The sequence below is a fragment of the Lotus japonicus genome, chromosome 2 (genome assembly GCF_012489685.1).
Source record: "Lotus japonicus ecotype B-129 chromosome 2, LjGifu_v1.2".
Classification (NCBI taxonomy): domain Eukaryota; kingdom Viridiplantae; phylum Streptophyta; class Magnoliopsida; order Fabales; family Fabaceae; genus Lotus; species Lotus japonicus.
Genome location: NC_080042.1, coordinates 72,705,239 through 72,727,773, shown reverse-complemented (window position 1 = coordinate 72,727,773; position 22,535 = coordinate 72,705,239). Strand labels below are relative to the sequence as shown.

At 33.7% G+C, this 22,535-nt stretch overlaps 1 protein-coding gene across 1 annotated transcript; it reads right to left on the bottom strand.

The window, feature by feature from the left end:
- Nucleotides 1-8,330: 8,330 nt before the first annotated feature.
- On the bottom strand, nt 8,331-8,978 carry LOC130739371 (mini zinc finger protein 2-like). Its single transcript, XM_057591643.1, has one exon. It carries the CDS (start codon nt 8,855-8,857, stop codon nt 8,606-8,608), a length of 252 nt encoding a protein of 83 aa, XP_057447626.1. The 5' UTR covers nt 8,858-8,978; the 3' UTR covers nt 8,331-8,605.
- Between the last annotated feature and the right edge of the window lie 13,557 nt (nt 8,979-22,535).

The window sequence follows — 22,535 nt, the reverse complement described above, 5'->3', positions numbered from 1 at the left end:
CCCAAGTGAGCTCTTACTTGAGAGGGTGTGTTAGTGTTAAAATATAATATAAAATCATTCATGTAGAATTACCCAACAACTTAACCTTTTGAGGTAATTGGTTGTTTGACATGATTTTTATTTTTATTTTTATAGGTAAATGTTGTTGTTAGTAAATTAGTACAAATTATCCTTCCTCAGAGTTCGAACCCAGACTCTTCACCTACAATTACCCTTAGCTCAACCATGTGAGCTACCTACCCCACCCGGTTGTTTGACATGACATCAGAGTCTCTATGAGGTCTAGAGTTCGATCATTGTGGCCGCCAATTCTTTAAATAAAGCTTAAATTTAAACACATAATAAGTAGGCCGGTACATTTATCTACTCTTCAAGCTCAAATGTACATTTATCTACTTTTCAACCTCAAATGACAACTTTACAATTCATGTGTCTAATTTGAATCTTTAGCTGTTATTTCCTCTTGTTTCAATCATACACAATTGATCCTGAAATAACACTGTAACATTAATCCATATGTACTGGGTTCAAAATACCTATTGGGCTCTCACGTTATGAGGCTTATATGAGTCTTGGGTTGGGAGTCATGTTAATTACGCAAGCTAATATAAGTCCACCCTTGTGGTGATTACCCATCTAACTCAAATCAGAATTTAGAATTGACAAAAAAAAAAAATCAGAATGTAGCAGTTCACAAAAAAAATTCTGAATTTTGCTGATTCACTATTTTAAAACCGGACCGATAAATGAACTGTTAAATATTCTGGTTTGGTTCAATGGTTTAATTATGTATTAACTGTGGTTGAACCTAATAATTAAATATATATTTTAAATATTCTATAACATGTAAAATAATTTATTAGCATAAAGTGTTAAGAAATTATGTCATATTAAATTTCAAATTGATATAAAATCATCAGAAATGTATATTAGAAAATGAATAATGAAAGGAGAAAAGTAAGAATTCATGTATGTGGCCTGTGGGGGATATTTTCACTATTTATTAGGCAGTTGTTTAAATGAAATATTTTTTTATTAAATTTAAAATAAAAATATCAGTATTTTTTAGTTTTTTTTTAAACATGATTGAACCAAACTGATTAAGGTCAATTAAAAAGCACATATTTTAATCAGTTGTGATCCTGTTTAACTAGTTTTCAAATGTTCTGAAATGTACATTTTTTTTTATCTAATTGACCAATCACTTATCCGATTTCCTGGTTATCCGATTGGACTGGTTCAATCACTTAACTCTATATTTTTTCAGAATAAATTACTAATACTGACATACCTTTTTCATGAAATTGATTTCAATTTTAGAACGTGTTTCTACATATATGAGTAGCTCCTGAATAATATAATTATGAGAAAAAATTAAATTGAGCTAAAGATGCAGTGTAGTCTAATTTTTCTAAGGTGCCGTCCCATCTGATGGATATCATGATGGCCTTCTACTAGCTAGGCTGAGCAGAACTCGGTTTGCAATTGAACATGCCCCATGTGCCATTATTTAAGAGAATTTGGCAAGTTTCCTAAAAATAACCAAAACAGTTTTCGCAGGGAACTTTTCAAAAAGGAAAAATTCGCAGAATTGGTATATTAATCTCAACCTTTAGGACATAAAAGTCTGTATGACCTATGTTGCTACCCATTTTCATTGGATTCCCAGTGTCCCTCACCAATCAGTAGTCTGCTTCGTGTCATTATGAGGCCTTTACAAGAGAATTGCACTAATGTCTAGTGGCTTGAATTCTCTTTAATCTCATCTATGAGGTTGGGTACTTAAATTATGTAGCTAAAACGACATGGGGTCATTTTCGTGAAAGCTCCTACAACTACAACAACTAAATGGCTACAGTTGGTACTAATGTTTAACTTCTAATAGTAAAATCTGTAATAAAAAATTTACTAACTTTTGCTAGATGAGATGTTGTCACACGAAAATGCTTTCATGTTCTTGAGGGTTAGATCAAATTATAAAAGTTATGAGACATAAAAATTAATCATGGAAAGAATGAATAGTGAAAAAGTCAGAGACTAATCCAGTTATCACATAAGCGCTTAACATATTTTACGAATGTCAAAGACTATTTTCATACATTTTAATAATGTTGAAGATTTTTTTCTATAATATTTTTTACAACCAAATTTTACAAGAACTAAAAGTATATATATAACTCAAAAATAAAACTCTACTGTGGGATTAACTCTTATAAGAAGTGTTTGTAAAAAAAAAAAACTCTGATAAGAAGTGCTTGAAAAATAAAGCTTATCAAAGAGTGTTAACTTTCAAGTATATTCCAAATAAATTTTAGTAGGGACTCAATATCCATTTTCATTAAGATCAACTACTACTAATTCATGTCTTTTAACTATTTAACTTAAACTCAATTTTTTTTTTAATCGACCAAATTTCTCCTTCAGAGATTTGATCCTAGATCTTACCAACAACGCTATTCTTCATTGCCCTAATTTATATACCATGTCCAAGGACATAAAAAGGATTGAAAAAGAAAAAAAAAACATTAAAAGAAGCAATACTTAGCTTGAACAAAGCAAACAAATGGTAAAGGACCACACAATTTACAGCATAAAGATCATGGCACTTCTATTTCGGTGGTCCATTATATATATACCTATTTCGAGCAATCTCCATCTTCATCCTTCAACAATATCGGGTTTATCAGCGCGTGTTTTCACCTCACAAAACGCTTGGTTAGGCTCTCTACTAAAATGATGCTCACTCTTGAACTTATATATTTGAGGTAGTGATTGGCATAATTATCTACTAGTTAATTATACATCACACATCAACGGAATGAAGAAAAAACTGTCTTATTTTTATTGGGGTCTATATCCGTATATTCATAAAAAATGTATGGTATATAACTATTAATTAATAAATGATTATACTATTGATTGGTCTCTAAGTAACTTGTATTACAAGTAGAAGACACCTACCCAGGTCTTTAAGTATGTGAACAAAAATTAAATTGTATGCATAATAAAAATCAGATCAGTTTTTTTCTTTAATAAACAAGCATAGTAGATTTTTGTCAACACATAAAAAGTACAGTATATTGGGCCTCGATAAACTCTAAATGGGTCTTTTTGTAAGAAATCTTTTTGTGTACAGTTTTTATAAGTAATCTTTTTTAACATAAGAAAAATATATGACGATTCGTTTTTATACACACCTAGCTAGTTTGACTCTGCTCACTAATGCTCGTTTTTTTTATAATCTCAGTTTTTTTAACACATTCAAAATTTCTTTCTATTTTTATTCTCTAAGTAGATTATTTTAAGTCGTGCATATACTACAATTGACTTAAACTAAAAAAATATTATTTTGAGAACAAGTCACTTAGAGCATCTTCAATCCTAGTTCTTAGCACTATTTATGTGGGCCCGTATTACCACATGTGCTTAAACAACTCTTTGCAGATTTTGCTTCAACCATGAGTTCTTAGAGCATCTACATGCATCATACTAAAATATCTACACTTCATTTTTTACAATTCCCTATAATGCCACATCATCTACATCACTTTACTAACTTTTTACTTCAACCCAACAACTCTTAAAGAATTTCTATAGTGGATCCCACCATCAACATCACATTTGTATATTTTATTATTTATTTTCATTATAATCTAATTATATTAATTGTAAGTGCTTGTAATAAATACAAGCTCACTTTTCAAGTCTAGTGTAGAGTATATATTCCCACATACTCATCTTAGAGCATCTACATTCATCATACTCACTAAAATATCTACACTTCATATTTGACAATTCCCCGTAATGCCACATCATCTACACTACTTTACTAAATTTTTACTCCAACCCAACAACTCTTAAAAGTTTCTATAGTGAATCTCATCATTAACATCACATTTGTATATTTTATTATTTATATACAATTATATTAATTGTAAGTGCTTGTAATAAATACAAGCTCACTTTTCAAGTCTAGTGTAGAGTATCTATTCTCACATACTCATATTTGCCATGTTGGAATTGAATATGTTCTCCAATGGTAATAGATACTCATATGAGTATGTATTTAACATTAGATACTACCATTGGAGATGCTCTTAGCCATGTTGGAATTGAATATGTACTCCAATGGTAATAGATACTCATATGAGTATGTATTTAACATTAAATACTACCATTGGAGATGCTCTTAGTTCTAAGTTCTTAGCACTATTCATTCGGTCCCACAATACCATTATATTAATATTTTTTATTTCCATATAATTTTGATTTAAATTTAAATGCTAATTCAATACTTAAATTAAATGAATGAGTGAGAAAAAATTAATTTTTTATGCTAAGAACTCAAAAAGTAAAACTTCTTATATAAGCATCTCCAATGCTATAGTTCTTATTTCTTAGTTCTTAGCACTATTCATGTGGGCATGTATTGCCACATGTGTTTTAGCAACTCTCAAGCAATTTTGCTCCAACCATGAGTTCTTAGTTCCTAGTTCTTACTACTATTCATTTGGTCTCACCAACCACATTATTTATCCTTTTTATTTTCATAAAGTAATAAAACAAAACTCATAAAGTAATAAAGTAATTTGGATGAGAGAGAAATAATTAATATTTTAAGCTAAGAACTCAAAAAACAAAACTCCTTATATAAGAATTGAGTTCTTATTTTTAAGAACTAAGGAGTACATGTAAGCACCTCCAATGGTAAAGTTATTAGTTTTTAGTTCTTAACTCCAAAATAAGAACTAAGAACCTTGCATTAGAGATGTTCTAAGAACCTAATTCTTATTTTTAAGAACTAAGAACTCAACGTCATCCCCTCCAGTGGTTAAGAACTCAGTTCTTAGTTCTTAACTAAAAAATAAGAACTAAGAACCTTGAATGGGTTCACCTAGATCTAACATTTACAATATTGTTGACAAGAAAAAAAAAACATTTACAATATTAGCTAATTTGTTGGTAAACCGTAAATGTATATTGTATTTAAGTTTGAGTAGGGTTTGAGCGGTTTGAAATCATGATAAAAGAACATAGTTATACCCAAAGTCAAGTTGGATCACATGTTATTCTATAAACATTTAACAAAAAGTAAGAATTCTATCTTGATTGTATATGTGGATGATATTATATTGACAAGTGATGATAATTTTGAGCTCAAATTGAAAAACTTGCGAACCCGACACTAATTTTGAACTTGTATCTAATTTTTATTCTAGTAATTAACATTTGACTAAGGTTGGCTTAACTGATCACAAAATTTGTATTGGCTTGCTGAAACTAATATATTTGTGCAACCTGGTTAGACAAGTCCACCACGATACCGATGTTCAATCTTGTTTAGTTAGCATCAGCTTTACACCATTAGTATGAGCTTTTAGCCAATACTAGTGAGTAAAGGCGGAACTAAATACATGACAAGGACTATCGCACTTGCCATCCAAAATGTTTACTATCATTATAGGTAAAATAGGTAACGGTAGTTGGTTCGTCTCCTCTCTTAAAAAGAAAAACCTCCAACTAATTGAATTATATGTCTCACATATCAACTAAAAATATTAATAGCCTATAAAGTAAGCATGGTAGTACCATACTAAGATAAGTTGTAATGCAAATACCAATTAAGAATAGAAGTTAGAAGCTAGTGACGAGAACTTTTGTAAGCCCTTTTATTTTCTAGGTCCATCCCGGAAAATGGTCGTTATTCTTTGTAATGTTTTAACCAAGAGTAATGAAATATGGCTCGAAAGATTGGACTCATGAATTTAACGAATGGGTACTCCAACCAATCATTGTCCAGTTAACTTTATTAATGATATAAGATTTGAAATCAATAGTTAATAAAAAGAGAATAAAACTTAGCAACGAACTTCGTCTCGTGGCATGAAGCACTTTCGTCTAACAAATTAAGAACTGTTTTTTGTTTTCGTGAACCAAATTAAAAACTGCTTGTTTAAGCGTTTTTATCTTGTAATGGCCCAAAAGAGAAAAAAATATCCCTTTACGTAGAGACCTTATAATAGTTTTCCAAAGCCCAATATACAGACAAATACAGCCCAAGAGTAAAAACTCATTCATTTTAACTCGTACTTGTTTTTGACCCAAAAAAAAACCAGTACTTGTTATTCCTCTTTGTTGTCAACTTTGCTAATTAAAGCCATCACAGAAAGATTAGGATTGTCATGAACAATAGCGGAAATTATTTATCAAGTGAAAACAGGAAGAGGGAAAGCTTGTTGAATAGTTGGAAATGGAATAATGCAACATATTTGGAGAATAAAATCACTTACAAATATCAAGAAGTCAAGGATATTATGATGATCTAGCTCATGAATAGATGGTGTTTGTTATGGATTAGGTATTGAAACTCAGTACCTAACTAGTAAATCATAGTTCATGTTAGATAGACCCCAATAACAGTATTAAAGGAGAAAGAAAATTGATGGAATGCATAAATTCTTAAACATGAGGATGGTACACAAAAAGATTGCACTTATATTTAAAGTTTTAAACAAAGCAGAAATTTTCCATGAAGCAATAATATAGATTTGTCTGACATTGATTTATCAAGTTGTGTACACATGGGAATGTATATTGAAGGTTGGAAGAATCTTAGTGCAATGAATTAAACATGTAAAGGAATCAAGATTGACAGTTGCTGGTTCCTAACTTCTGATATAGATTGAAAAGTTCTTTCTTTTGGAAAAATAATTGTGAAATTGTGGAACACTCCTTTAGCCATATGGTTGATAATTGTAGCAAGGCTTTGGATGAAGTATTTTCGGAATAAACATGTACCTGAATGAGTGTTAAGTATACCAGAAACTTTGTTCCTTGTATGCTCAAATACCTAACTAGTGCCACTTTTGCTTGCAGCACCTCACATGAAAAAGCACAAAAAAGTGGTACTTTGCTATCTCCTTTTATGAAAGCTAATAGCTATAGGGCACAAGAAGGTGCTCTCATCCCCTTTGCACATTCTTACATGTTAATTTTAGTTAGAATCCACTTGTTAGAGCAGCAAAAACGACTCATGTTTTGTGACTTTCAGTTCCCACTGCTATATCAACACTGTCCCTCACCATATGCAAAGGTATGTAGTACTCTTCTAATCTATCTCACCATGTTCTTAATTTAGTTCTCTCTTCTTTAATTAAACCCGCTTTTATCAGCTCTTTTTAACTGCATCTATCTATATAGTTTTTAACTGAACATGTGCATGGAACAACTTCATATATTATATTCTAGGAATACATTTCTAGGCTTGGTAGCTTATAGCTATGCCTTTTTTGTTACTTTCAATTGCATGGACCAAATAATAAATGTTTGTATGAACTTATTTTTCTCCATAATCAATTATGTTAGCTAGAAACTACTCAGTGTCTGTTTGGAAACTCGTTTGAAAACCACAATACAACCAAAATCGTGGTGGGACAGATGCAACTTCCCTGAACTTTTGCTTCTATTTACCATGATTTTTCCTTCTTAGTGATTTTTAAACGAGTTTCCAAACATTGGCTTTAAATTAATTCTTGAAGATTTTGGCAAACATGCACTAGCTAGCTAAGTAAAGATAAAACTCAGCAAATATTAAAGCATATTTAATGAGTTCTTACCCAACTTTTACCTCCTATGATCAGTTTGAGATGCTTAAAACCAACTTTTAAGAAGTTGCTAATGATTTTTATTTCAACAACCAACATGATTAGACATGTGGACCGTTGAAGAATTCATGAAAGTGGTTTCAAAACGACACTATCTAGTGGATTAGAGGTACTGTGATCATTGTAGCAGAACCTACCAAAACCAGTTAGAGAGTGAATTAAAGAGATCAGGAACATGTGGTTAGCATTTTAGAGCTTTGCTAATTAGAACATAAATGCAAATTTTACATATAATTGCAGCTTTTACACATTTGTTATACATGACACATGGAAAACTGGCATGCATGTTATGGTAAGAGTGATGGTGAATTCCTCAACTCACTGTCCTGATGAAGGTGGAAAATTTAATTCTGATACGGCAGGGTTGTCGAAATAGAAAAAGAGAAAAATGGACAAAGATGGTGGCAAAGCTTAGTGGGTTTGGTATATGATCTGGAATGGAATCAAAATCAACATCCCACAAAAAGACACAGAAGAAATTAAAGCAAAACCAAAACTAAAACCATGATTTTCAAACCAAAAATACTGCTTTAGCCATTAACCAAATCCATACCACAACTTACATAGGGAACTTAAGCAGAAACTAGAAAAATTTATAAAAAAAAACTAGGTTTAATCTAGTAACTAGCTAAGAAGAGAATAATATCAGCAACTTTACACTCCTCATCACAAAATCAAGTCCTGATTTACCCCTGCCTTTTTACCCCCCTTTAATTACACACATGCATCATCTCGGTGTTCTGCTGGTTTCAAACCGAGACCTGTTGGTGGGGTGAAATTCTCCGAAAACCAACAAACCACTCAGAAACCGGCAAACATTGAAAGCCATAAGTTTTACAATATAGTTTCTAGAAATGCTAAAATATTCCAAACTCTCTCTTGAGAAGCAAAAGCCAAGTCCACAGAATATATTACAGAAAGCAACAACACCATGATTATAATTATGATGAAGACTCACTCACTGATCCTTCAGTCTGCACCTCTTTTTTGTGGAAGTTTCTGTGGCAGCCACACGCGGCGCAAGCGAGAGAATCACTTGTCCCTTCCTCGCCGCTCGCCATGAACTCCCTGCAACCGTCCACAGCATAGCCTCCGACATTAGCTGCGTGGTTCTTTTGGCATTCTCCATATTTCACACTCCTCACGTTTCTTTGAGGATCCTCTCTTCTCACCACCACTTGACGCTTCCTCATGTTACTTCCTTCCTCTGCTTGTAACCCTGCAAGGATTATTTTTCAAAATCAGAAAGAAACCAGGTTTAGAGGGAGAGAGAGAGAGAAAGAGAATGTGAGAGAGAGAGAACAACTTACATTGCGTACACAGAGCCCTAACCCTAGAATGTGCATTTATAAAAACAGTTACGATATGTAAACATCAAACAGTACATACACTCGATATACACTTTATCTTTCTCTTAATTTTTATTTTCTTATCACTTTATTTTATATTTCACATTTAATCCTTCTCTATCTACTCTTATTTTCTCACTCTCAGTGTCTACACCTATTAATTATCTACCCAATTCTTTCCATTATAAAATTAAATTAAACATAATCTTCTCTCCATAGAACATTTTAGCAACTAAGTGGTGCCAGCACATATTCTCCTTTTTCTCATTTTAGCAATCAAGCAATAGCTAATTGATGGAGGTTTTCCTCTACTCGGTAGAAATAAATAATTAAATAGATCAAAACATACTTTTATTGACAGATGGTACGGTTAATCTTAGGTGCTTTAGATCAGAGAAGACTGACTTTCAAAAAAAAAGAGAAGACTGCATAATTTGCATCATTAAGAATGTAGTTAATTTACATGGTAGATAATAACTAATTCTAAAGTTGATGTGATATCCATTCAATATAGTTCGTAGTAAGATTTTTCACTTTAGAAGTACTTTAATCTTATTTTAATAAGATGATGCGCGCTACAAATGTGATCATAACTTTAGACAATTGGGCATGTTTTATATCTATTATTAAAATAGATGGTCTATAATATACACACTAGTTATAGCGAGTTGAGCCACAATTTATTTATAATTAATCATATAGAGTTTGTGGCTTATCTAAAAAAAAAAGTAGAGTTTGTAACAATTTAATTCCAACAATAAACTCGAAGTTCTAATTTTATAAAAGTTACTATAGAGGAAAACAATAAGGAAATTAAACTAAAAACTTTTATTAGTGAAAAAAAAAGAAAAAAAAGTAGAACCTTTAGACTTGAGCTTGTTTGGTTGAAAAATATTTTGTTTTTTATTTTTCTAATCTTATGTTCAAATTTAGAAATTGTTTTTGTTTTGACTTTGTATTCATTTTCACCATTGTCGTCATTGCCACCCACTGTCGCAGTTGCCACCACCACAGCCGCCACCACCAACACCATTGTTACCACCACCAACCTCCACCATCACCGCTTTTCATCTCATTGGTTGGTGGTGGCGGGAGCAGCAGACACATTTGCTGTAGTGATAGAGGCGGCGACAATAGTGGTGACAACGGTGGTAGTGGTGACGAAGGTTGAGGTGGGGTGGTGACAGTAATATTGGTGTCGATGGTAGCTCATTTTCATACAATTTTTTAATTTTAATTATATTTTAAAAAATGTTTTCTAAAAAATGTTTTTTAAATATCAACCAAATATATTTTCCATTTTATGTTTTTATTTTCTTTGAAAAGAAATATAAAATGACAAAACCAAACAAGCCAGATAAACCTAAACCCATAATAATATGATGGTCTCAATTCAATTACGACGTCCAATAGACTATCACAGATAGTACCCAATAAGGAATTCCTTTTAATTTGCCATTGAGTTAATTAGGAACACTACTAAAAAAAAGCAATTTAGCGAGGGACAAAATCCGTCGCTAAAGAAGGAAAATTCCGTCGCTAAATATTTAGCGACGGAATTTGCGACAGAACACCGTTCGCCGTGCAAACTGGCGTCGATAAATATTTAACGAGGGATTTTCAAATCCGTCGCTATCAGCGACGGAAATATGCCGTCGCTAATTTATATATTTCCGTCACGCAACTATTTGCTGGATTATCCCATGAATCCGTCGCTAATTCCGACGGGACAGTCCGTCGCTATTTACGGCGGAACATAACAATCCGTCGCTATTTGCGACGGAACACTCCGTCGCTATTTAAGACGAAACATAGCAGTCCGTCGCTGTTTGCGACAACAGCGACGGACACTTCCGTCGCTAACCGCCTGACATTTTTATTTCCAATCCATCGCTAATTCCCTCGCTAAGTAAGTGACGAATTTTATTTTTTGAGCATATTTTATTTTTCTTGTACAATAACAATTCAGTTTGATCATTTTCCCCAAATCCTAAATGAAGTAATTCAAAATCTACTGTTAGTTTGAAGTTTCACATTCATATTTAAGATCATGTTGATTAACCATACATAATCATAGTAATGAAGCCATACATAGTCATGGTAAAATGTCAAAAGCATAATTATAAACATTAGTGTCAAATAAATAAATATTCATCTAAATACAAGGTCATCAAACTCAGCATCTAATTCATCATAGTGAGAACCCATTAAGTTAAGTCCCAACAACGATTTTACCCACAAGCACATGTGTCAAACCCTTCAGTAGCTTCAAACTTAGAAAGATAGGGATGTACCTCTTGATTCAAGCAGCTTCACATCCACAGAAGGGAAACACAAAGTAGATTGTTCCCTCTATCCTGAGATGTTGGGGCTTATAGAGGAGATGAAACCGCAAGTTCCAACCCAAAGCACTTTGGCGCACGACATCTTAATAAGATGGCTGCCATGCAAAATATTATGCACACAATTATTTACCACACATTTAAATGCTAAAAAACAGAGAACTGAACAAAACTAAATACATCTTAATCATAGGCAATAATCAAACAGAGTAAAATTGAACCAGGAATATGGGCTGGAAATAGAACTATAAGAAGGGAACTAGTTGAAATTAAACTAATAATGAATGAAACTACTGTGAAAAAAACTAGCTCACCAGCATGGTAAACTTGACACTTCAGTGTTCTAAGAAACCATGAAATTTGTATTATCCTTCTTCAGGATATCGGGTTCATGTTCGCCAAGAAAAAATAACCAATAAGATCAAAAAATTCAGATAATAAATGTAAAATGCTATCAAAGATAATAAAGTCCATTTAAAAATTGAGACACAGATTAACCATGAAATAAGTTAGCAAGTCCTATATTATCAAAACTTAAAAAACCAAATAATATCAAGATTCATGGGTTCTGAGCAGCTGAAAACTTGGGTAGTTTACCTGAAAGGTCCATTAGAATGGATAGCTGATACATGAACCTTAAATAGTTAAATTAATTACCATTTAGATCCTCCTATGTACTTGGTCTAACTAGTTCTTAAATAAGGAAACCATGAAGCACGAAGTATGAGGTAGGTATAGATTTTAATATAATAACCAAAGGTGAAACAACTGATAATCAAACAGAAGATAAACACCAATAGTTCAATATGCATAAAAGTGTCATTTACATACTCTGGGAAAACTTAATGCAAAGAGCATTAGGCCAGTCAAAGTGACAAGGGTCGGACTAAGAGAGCTGAGAAACTTGCCATATCAACCATTAATAAAACTGAGTTCTTGAACTACATGAAAACTTAAGCATTTATGTTGTCTAGGTGCCTATTTTCAAAGAATTCTCAGTTCATCTTTGCATATAGAGAAAATGGGAATCTAAGTTGTCTTTGAGTAAGGAATTTGCAATTACACATAATAATTTCTGCTTTCCATCATACTTCATAACTTTTTCATCTTAAGAGTATTAATCTAACAGGATGATTGGACCTTACTCAAGAATTTAAAATTTTAATATGCTTCTGGTACTAAAATTTATAAAGAACATGATTCCAAGTAGGATTGAACCCTATTCAATTCAGTGTCAATAGAATTATTTAGAGACCAGCATTAAGAAACTAAGATACAATTCTTAGTTCATGTTTTAAATAGAAAAGGTAAACAGACAAGTCAAGCTAAGGTTGCAAACTCCCATACAGAAGTTACTGATAAGTAGCTATTCTCACTCTCAATATAAACCACTCCTCTCACTTTATATGCTAATACACACACGCGTACATACAAAACTGTTTTGTCAATTGTCAAACAACAAAATGTTTCTCTAACCTGTAAGAGTCGAGTGAGTTTGCTATCCCGATAAGGGACGTGTACACCCTCTTTTCGCTTTTTCTCATCCCCTAGTGCACTTATGACATTACCTAGTGCAAGAAGGCCTTTATTGATGTGTACACTTATTTGACAAAAAGATAAGATAATGTCACTAAATCCTTGTCATTATAATTTTCAACAACAACACAGTAATTTGAAGCAAAAGTGTACTGGGAATTAAGGCTAATAAAGTATTATGACCTTTGAAACGAAGACCATCGGAACCAGTTCTTTTAGCTCTCTCTGATCCAGCTAGATCTACCAAATGGAACTTTGCTGAAAGGTATTCTTAACCCATATCCTCATCCGAAGTATCACTACTGGAAGAAACTGGATGGAGTTTGTGCATTTGTTCTAATGTAATTGTGAAGATGACATGTGACCGACTAATCCAAGCAAAAGGAGAACAAACAACTTATTAGATTATATAAATATTGAATGTAGTGGAACTGGAAACCATTTTGTAAGAACCCAAATTTGTTGAGAATCTAATGTATATTACAGTTACAATAAAAAGCTAAACTGACCCCTATTAGGGAAAGATAAAAAAACACAGTAGAAAAGCCATTTTCAAGAAAAATAAGTACTTAGAAGCAATCCAAACCAAAGGTAAAATTCGAATAGAGAGAGCGTGATCCAGAAATACGAAAATTAGGGTTTCATGTTTTGAAATCGTATCAAGCAAAAGTAAAATCGAATAGAGAGAACATGAAATATAAGAATAGAAATGGAAGAGGAAGCTCACCGTCATGATCGACTCCGGAGCAGGCTCCACTTCCTGTGGTTTAGCCACCGCCGGGGTTCGGCCACTCCGCCTCTGGCTCCACTTCTCCGATTCTCTCACCATTGCAAACAGCTTCACGCGAACGCTGGAGTAGGAGCGCCGGGAAGGACAACGGTGGCGACACTGGAGCGGGACACGGTGGCAGCCATGAGAGTGTGAGAGTCGAGAGGAAGTTTCTGAGTGTGTTAGGGTTTTTCTTAGAGAGTATGAGTGAATGGATTGTTTTAGTGTTTGGACTTGAAAACTTTTAACTTACTAGTGTTTGTATAGTTAAAATTAAATATTTTGGAACATTATACAATAAATGTAATCTAGTTCATTGGCTAAAGCCTTCTCTTTTGGAGACAAGCCCCAGGTTCGAATCTGGGAGAACAATTGTTCATTTTTAAAAACAATATTTTTAGCGACGGAATTCCTGTTAGTTTCCGTCGCTAACGTTTTAGAAAATTTACCGAGGGATTTAGCGACGGGAGGACATCAGCGACGGTTAAAATCCGTCGCTAAATTGCAAGATAAAATATTAAAATAATATTAGCGAGGGAATTAGCGACGGATCAATAGCGAGGTTTCAAATCCGTCGCTAAATTATAAAATAACATTTTATTTCCAATACCATGAATCCGTCGCTGATTTCGTCGCATTCCGTCGCTATTAGCGACGAATTTGTTTCCCTCGCTAAAATCCCTCGCTAAATCGTGTTTTTTTAGTAGTGGAACTTCTTGCTATATATTTCTAGCACAATTTACAGTTTTCCAGTTCACCTAATCTACAATTGTCGTGTACTCATGTAACATTTGAAATCAAATTAATTCAAATCAAAATTAAACCTCATACATAAGGAAAGCCCTTAATTAATAGCGAAGGGTTGAAATTGGAAAAGCTTTTTCTTTTCACCTAAATAGTGATGAGGGGTTTACTTAGCATGGAATGCAAAACAATAAAGATGGGGTTTAATTTGGAATGACCAGCTAAGCCAGATTTAAGGCTCTCGTACCATGGCCCCTAAATTCATAGTAGAAGGCAATTTGTGTGGGGTGCACTGATAGGATTCCAATAACATTTGTCTATAGTGCTTGACCTAAAAACGTGACCATGCATGATAGCTAAGCTTTGCCAAACCTGTACGGCAAATCTACATTAATGATTCTTTTCTAATTTGCATTTACATGTATGGAGCTATATAATGGAAATCCATGGTTACATTATTAATTGTTTCGGAAATGAACTTTGATGTTTTATAAACCCCTCATCAATAAAATTATATTGCACAAAATTGTCATATTTATCAGTTAGTCATTCCATGAATTCCATGGTTACATTACATTACAAGCATTTTTGTTTCAAGGCTCTCATTTATAAACGTCTTATAACTTGGATTTTATATATGTTGGTCCCAAATATTGGCCAACGATCCAGCTACCTCACTTTGTGTTATGAGAAAAATGGGTAGGTAGGAACACACAACACACATACAAACACATTATGTAAAACTTTTACAATAAAATTGATCCGTATAAAAGAGATTATTAGATTGGAGATAATTACTGTCCTTTTAGAGAGAAATTATTTAGTGAAGGTGAGTATTCGTTCATCATTTTCACAATACAACGGTGTTGGTGTTGTAATAGTTAGACTTGGCTTTGTCTATCCTGTGTCAAAACTCAAAACTGAAAGTATAGGGAAGAAAAACTTGACCATGTGTAAAGCTAAAATTTATGCCAAAATTTTCTAAAATTGTCAAAAGAATATGAGCTGTGGAAAAGAGGGAGTTCATCCCTATAAATATCAAAATCTCTGGTATCACTTTTTATAATCATCTGAAACATCTCTTCTCCTAAATATTACCTGAGTGAAAATTGAGAGAAATTATTGTTTCTTTTGTGAGGTTCGATCTACATGTGTTTTAGATGTCTTGTGTATGTGATGTACAATTCCCAAGAAAGAACTAAGTCGGATCCAAAGTCCAAGAAATGCATTTTCTTGGGTTATGGTGTCAGTGTTAAGGGGTATCACTTGTGGGATTCCGCTGCCAACAGGGATGTAATCTTAGTAGAGAATTAATTGTAACGCGAGCAAGGAAATGATGACACTTTTAAATATGTTACTACTATTCACATAGAAAGTAGGGAGAAGAGGATTCTTTTTAAGATGAGAGGTACAAGAACTAGAAGAAGCCAATATAATGAAAGAGATTCGATTCAGAACTATGATATGTCCAAGGTCCAATATTGAAAGAATTTCAGAGGTTTTCCTTGACTTTGTCCGTGTCAACAAACAATTCAAAATGCCTCGACTTTTTAGATTAGGTCCGAGTCAAATAGCAATGATTCGAAGCACTTTACACTATATCGAAAACCCAAGGACTTAGACGAACAATATGTTGAGGTTCGACGAACAATATGTCAAATAAGAAAACCGTATTGGCACTTAGACGACATGTTACGAAGCATACTGTCTTCTAACATAAGAGGGAGAAATGTTGATCATTATACAGAATGTGAGTTATTTTAGCGTTTTTTTGTGGATGACAGTAATGTAGGAAGAAATTGAAGCCTTACACAGAAACAAGACATAGGATCTTGTTGTACTTTTAGAAGTTTGTAAAGCCATCAACAATAAATGGTTTTATAAGATTAAAACATGATGGAAATGATCAAGTAGTATATCGTGCAAGACAGTTGGTAAAAAGATATGCTCAAAAGAAGATGTTGATTTCTATAAAATGTTCTGTCTAGTGGTTAGACATACCACTATTAGAGTAGCGATGGCCATGTATGTTACATTTAACTTATACCTTGCGCGCGCTCACACATACACACACTCCAATCATAAGGTTTTAAAGAAAAAGGGAAAAAATTGGTTTGCAGGTTGACCAAAATCTATGTACGATCTAAATCAAGTGTCGAAGTGTTGTTATAAGAGATTTGATTCCTCCATTATTAGCCTTGGATACAATTGGCGGACCTCATACTATTGTCGGTGTTACAAGACGTTTGACGATAATGATTTTATCACCTTGTTGTTGTATGTGAATGACATGTTGGCAGTAGGCCCCAACAACGAATGAATCCAAAAATTGAATGAACAATCGGCTAGAGAGTTTGATATGAAAGACCTTGGCCCTGGAAACAAGATTTTAAGGATATAAATTCACCAAAATGAAAATATATGAACATTTGTCTCTCTCAAAAGAATTATCATATGAAAGTCTTGCGACGCTTTAACATGAAAGATTGTAAGTCAATATCTACCTCAATTCATGCCAATCATAAATTATTCTCAAGTATATGTCGTAGTAATGAAGCATAGTGTACATAGCATATTTTTTTAATATATGTTCACTTTAATATATATTTTTTAAATTATTACTTGAAACTCAATTTACTTAAATATATATTCATAAATAAGTATGTGTCATTAATAATTATTTTATATATATATATATGTGGGGAATGCTACAATACTCCCACCGACTTTTATGAAGGAGTATTGTAGCATACAACAATTTTTTATTTGGACAAAAAGCTCTAACTTTCTCTTCTTTAAAATTAATTGACTTAGGGGCGTTTCGGTTTTTATTTAGTTCTAAATTTATGTTTTTTCTCTCTCCTATCTGGACCCACCCATTCCATTTTCCAAGCATTCTTCCTCTCTCTTGCGTTGTTTTTTTTTCTCTCTCCAGCTTCACTTTCTTCACCATTCTGCAACTTACCTCACCATTTTATAAAACCATATTCTTTGTTTCCCTCCTTCCTTCCTCTTGCTTCAATCTTATTTTTCAGCACTTCAACCTTTGTACTCATGCATGGGTTCCTTGAAGAAGACATCGATAACTCAGTGGGCAGCGAGTCCGACTGGACCGAGTCAACTCGGTCTATGATGTGCCTAATCGGCAGAGGACACACACAGGTGGACGGATGTTTACTACTGTCTTGGGAAGCACAAACACTTCAAAACAGAGGCGTGTCCGACACGCGGACGACACGGACACGTTGCAGACACGCTACCGACACGTGTCGGACACGTCTGAAACGTGTCTGAATTTTAAAATATTATTTCTTGGCTCGGACACGGTTGAGACACAGCTTGTATAGTGAGCCGACACATCTTTATGGCTGGACACATATATGAGACACTTGTGTTGTTTTTTTATCATTTTTTGACTTAAAAATAAAAATAAAAAATCAAACAAATCTTATCTAATTAAAACTGAAACAAACCTTATTAAATCAAATCTTGCTCTATTTTGTTATCCGTTGATTTTGTTTGCCAAAGGTAAATACGATGCTACTTTGTTACTTCTTTGAGTTCTTTCTAATGTACATGCTACTATGTTACCCTAGGGACAGAAGCAGATTACTCATTTCTTGCTCTGTTTTGTTTGCCACTGTTACTACTTTCTACCTCTTTAGACATTTATCCATTGTGAACCGTATTTCAATATATATTCAATTTGCTAATAAAAAAAACTCTTGATTTTGCTGCTTATTTTGTGAACATATTATCATATTTTTTAATATATATTATACATATATATAAACCGTGTCCCCATATCCTATTTTTTGGAGTTTAGCCGTGTCGTCGTTCCCGCCCGTGTCCGTGTCCGAGTCCGTGCTTCATAGCTACCGTTAGAGGAGGATGAAGACAACAACTTAGAGGGAGAAGAAAAATAATTTGGGGAAGAAGAGAGGTTAGTTCGTGGGGTTCAGGACAGAGGAAAAGTGCTTGGAAAATGAAATGAGTGGGTCCAGGGAGATGAGAGAAATATTTGAATTTAGAATTAAATAAAATCCAAGTTACACAAATGCCCCTAAATTTGAATTTAGAATCTAATGCGTGCGTCTATTCTGATCCAAGGGCTGGAATTGAAAAACCTGCAAGAAGATCATGGTGATGAAAATGAAGAAAAATTGGATCGAAGATTACGTTGACGCCCCCTTTTGCCTTGCGGCTCCACTTCACAACCACATGGATCTTAATTGCGACGGCGAGAAGGTTACAGTTTCAGTCTTTGACGGCAGCAAAGAGCTTCGCGACGGCAGCGAGGAGCTTCGCGACGACGAGGAGGTTTCAGGCACGGTGGAGATTAGGCTCCACGTGAAGAGAATGAGGGATAACCGGGAAAAAGAGGGTCACGTGAGTGTTATAATGATTGAATTAATCTGAACCCTTTATTTTGATCCAAGGGCAATTAATTATTCCTCTCATCTTTCATCATAAACCACTCCTCTCACCTAATATGCTCCATGTATATATATATATATATAAAATGTTGAGAAACAACCCCTCTCAACATGGGTAAAATAACCTAACTAGCTAAAGCTAGCAAGCACGCAAAGGTGCTTTAAACCCCTAAAATCCTAGAATAAACCGCACTAGGAAAGACCCAATAAAATTGAAAAACAGCAACAAGTCAACAAAACTAATAAAGCTGCTCGACACCTACAACATCGAGACTCATCCTAGTCGATCAAACAAACAATCTAGAAGCAAAACAATCAACCAACACCCACGCCACCAAGGTCTCACATCAAGGTCCAAAGCCGTGCTCATAAATCACTTGGAATAAAACACACAAACACATCCTTCCATACGAAAGGCAGGCTGATTGACATACCATATAGCAAAAGTCCAACACATTTTCAAGCCAGAAACGCAAACAACCATCACTGCACAAAGAAAGCCACACTCTTCAAGCCAATCAACCACAAAACAATCACCCACAGCCCCTTGAACACCCCTTCTGTCACCGACGCTGATGGAGACTGAGCACCAACGGTAACCCACAAGCAAAAAACCACGAGGAAACCCCATGGCGACATGCCAAAAGCACCGAAACAGATCTGAAAACCCACAAGGCCGCATACAACAACCTCAAATCTGTCGGGAAGGAGGTGGGTCACCGGAGACATAGCGAGGCACCGTCGACGGGAACCGGAAGGGCGTGAACACATCACGAGGACAAGGAGAAGCCGATCAGGAGTGTAAGTATGAATGATATTACATGTACATAAAATTATATATATTTGAAAACTATTGGTTTGGATTTGTTCGGCTTTGAAATTCAAATCCGAATTTTGATACAATTTAATAAAAAATCGATTTTCTCAATTTTTGGGATCGATTTTTAATTTTTTATTAGATTGGATCAATTATGAACACCCCAAAATTACTTCATGCTACGGTTTTTAGCAATAGCGGGCATAACCACTTGAATAGAAACATTGTTTAGTGGAACCGCCGCAAATTACCATTAAGAGAGAAATTTGACTCGTCCTTGAGCTTCGGTTTTTACCGCTGCAGAAAGTACAATGAATTTAAAAAAACAAATGTGGCGTGATGGATAACAAATGAATATTGATTTATTTATAAACCAGAACATGAGTGTGAACTCTGTCAAATGAATTCCTACCCTTAGGAAAATATTGATATGAATATGCCTTTAATATTTCCAAAGTTTAATTTATTTGTGTTTAGAAAAAAAAAACAAGGATCTATTCTGCGAGGCCGACAGAGAATAAAAAGGCATATCGAATCAAAGGCTGTTGATTAAGATGTATTAAGAGTTGATAGAGAATTAATTGCATGATGGTGTTTTTGAAAGATACATAAATTATGAAATTTTTTGCTACTCAACTACCCAACCCATATTGTGATATCCACAGTAAAAGGACTCATCGTTTTGATGTTTGGGGTCCTTAAATAAAGTATCTTCATTAAGATTTTTAATTAACCACAAATAGTAGTACTCCTTTCTAAATTGTGCATGTTAGACATTGACATAAACGAAGACAAACCACTGATAAAGATGTGTAATAATAATACAAATCGAAATGGAAACAGGGGAATTTATGAGAGGATCCGTATAGATTGCTGCAAATGAGACCCTGGATTCTTATCTCTGACATCAACAATAGAGAGACACTAAATGAAACAATTGTCAGTTTGCTTGTTGTAAACACAATATGCCTTGAATGGTGAAAGATGCCTTTCGACTTTGGACCACAGCATCAGTGTGACAATTGACGTTTACAGATTATCTTAATAAGCTTTAGATCATTATATATCTAATTATCAAAGTTTAATAAAATTGAAGTTGTGTTGTTTTAGTTTAAAAAAAAAGAGAGCAAGAAGTGTGGTGATAAGCTTGGATGGGCGAAAGGCCTAAATTTTGGTTGTTTTGGGTCAAATAGTTTCAAGCTGAATGATAGTCGTAAACGCTTGTCCGTGCACTTCACTGTCAAGGGGTGGGCACCAATACAGCAATACTATACTTTTCACATTTGATTTCCTCTAATTTTGAAAACATGGAACCAGGTTGAGCTCAATAGAAGGCAATATCGAATTGTTCTGGACTTATATGGACTTTAATTGGAATCTTGAGTTGGGCTCAGACAACATATCATGAGAATCATTTGGGCCAAGTTCTGGATATCAATTGTGTACAATCCAACTCCTAGTCCTGATTCTTGCTTATCCTTAGTAGGTTCAGGGTGTTCGTGTACAAAAAAAATGTAGGTTTAGGGTGGGTTTAAAAAAATTCATTCTTGTAGAAACCTTTTAAAATAATACAAGAACTACCTGGGAATTAAGATGTTAATTATAATTCTGAATTAAAAATGAAAAATTAATTATTCAAACTAAAGAGGGGTGTGAAATATGAATATGTCGGAGGAGGAGTGTGAAATATGAGCCATCACTAATAAGTCGAAATATGTATATGTGCACTATCGACATATTCATATTTGGAGGAGGAGTGTTCGAAAAATGTATATATCTCCGTAAAAAATTATTGACTGTTGAATAATTTCAAGATTAATATTAAGTAACAAATACTCTTTAATGGTAATTTGCTTGTTTCTCATTTTTTTTATAAGCAAATTTACTTGTTTCAATTCTCATCTATAATTCTTGTACTCAAAGAATTTAATTGTGTGTGGAACAATACTCTTGTACTATACCATGTCTTTTTCATCAAGTTACGTGTATGACAATGCAAGCTGTTAAAGGAGTATATGTTCCACATGCTGCACTAAATGCACTATGAGTTGGGCTCAGAAGGTCATGCTTGTGAGACACATGATTTTGTCGTTAGGAAGTTAGCTCTTGAAAATGATGCTCAATGCTTTCTCATGATTTGATATATATATTTCTTTTTATTTTTTCCTATTTCGATTTGTATTACTATAGGAATATATAAGTAGGTGCACATATTCTAATACATGGGTGTGTGCAAAGGATACACAGTATCTCTATATAGGAAATGCCTCATGCCCTAATAGTCAAAACCAATAATGCTGGGACTTTATTATGATGCAGGAGGATGTACATACCATTCCTTCAAGGTAAAGTCCAAGTCATTTTAGTGGGACCTAGCTAGGATAAGTAGATTTGATATTCAGAAAATATATACGAGTTGCAATATCAAACCTTCATTACCTATTCTTAAGCAAGTGAGTACAGTGACATCAGATGACTGAAAAACCTAAAGAGGATATATTCCCATATTCTTGATTTTAATGTCTTATGCAAAAAACAAGGTTCATGCATGCTAAGAGACTTTTATATAAATTTGAACTATATTAATAGACTTGTGATGTAATTTTTAGTTCTTATACTATCTTCGGTCCTCTTAACAAATAATTTCAATTTCAAATTTCGCTCAATAATAAGTCAATGATGTGGCATATGCGTTACTTGCAACGCGTTCAAAGTAATCATGGCTTTGCTTCAAAAAATTACATGAATGACTAGTTCTTTAATTTTTATAAGAAAAAAATATTCACTCCATGAAAGATTACCATTTTTTATCTCTAAGAAATTTTTACTATAAGTGGTAGCTATGATCATATTTAACTTGATAACGACATATGTCATA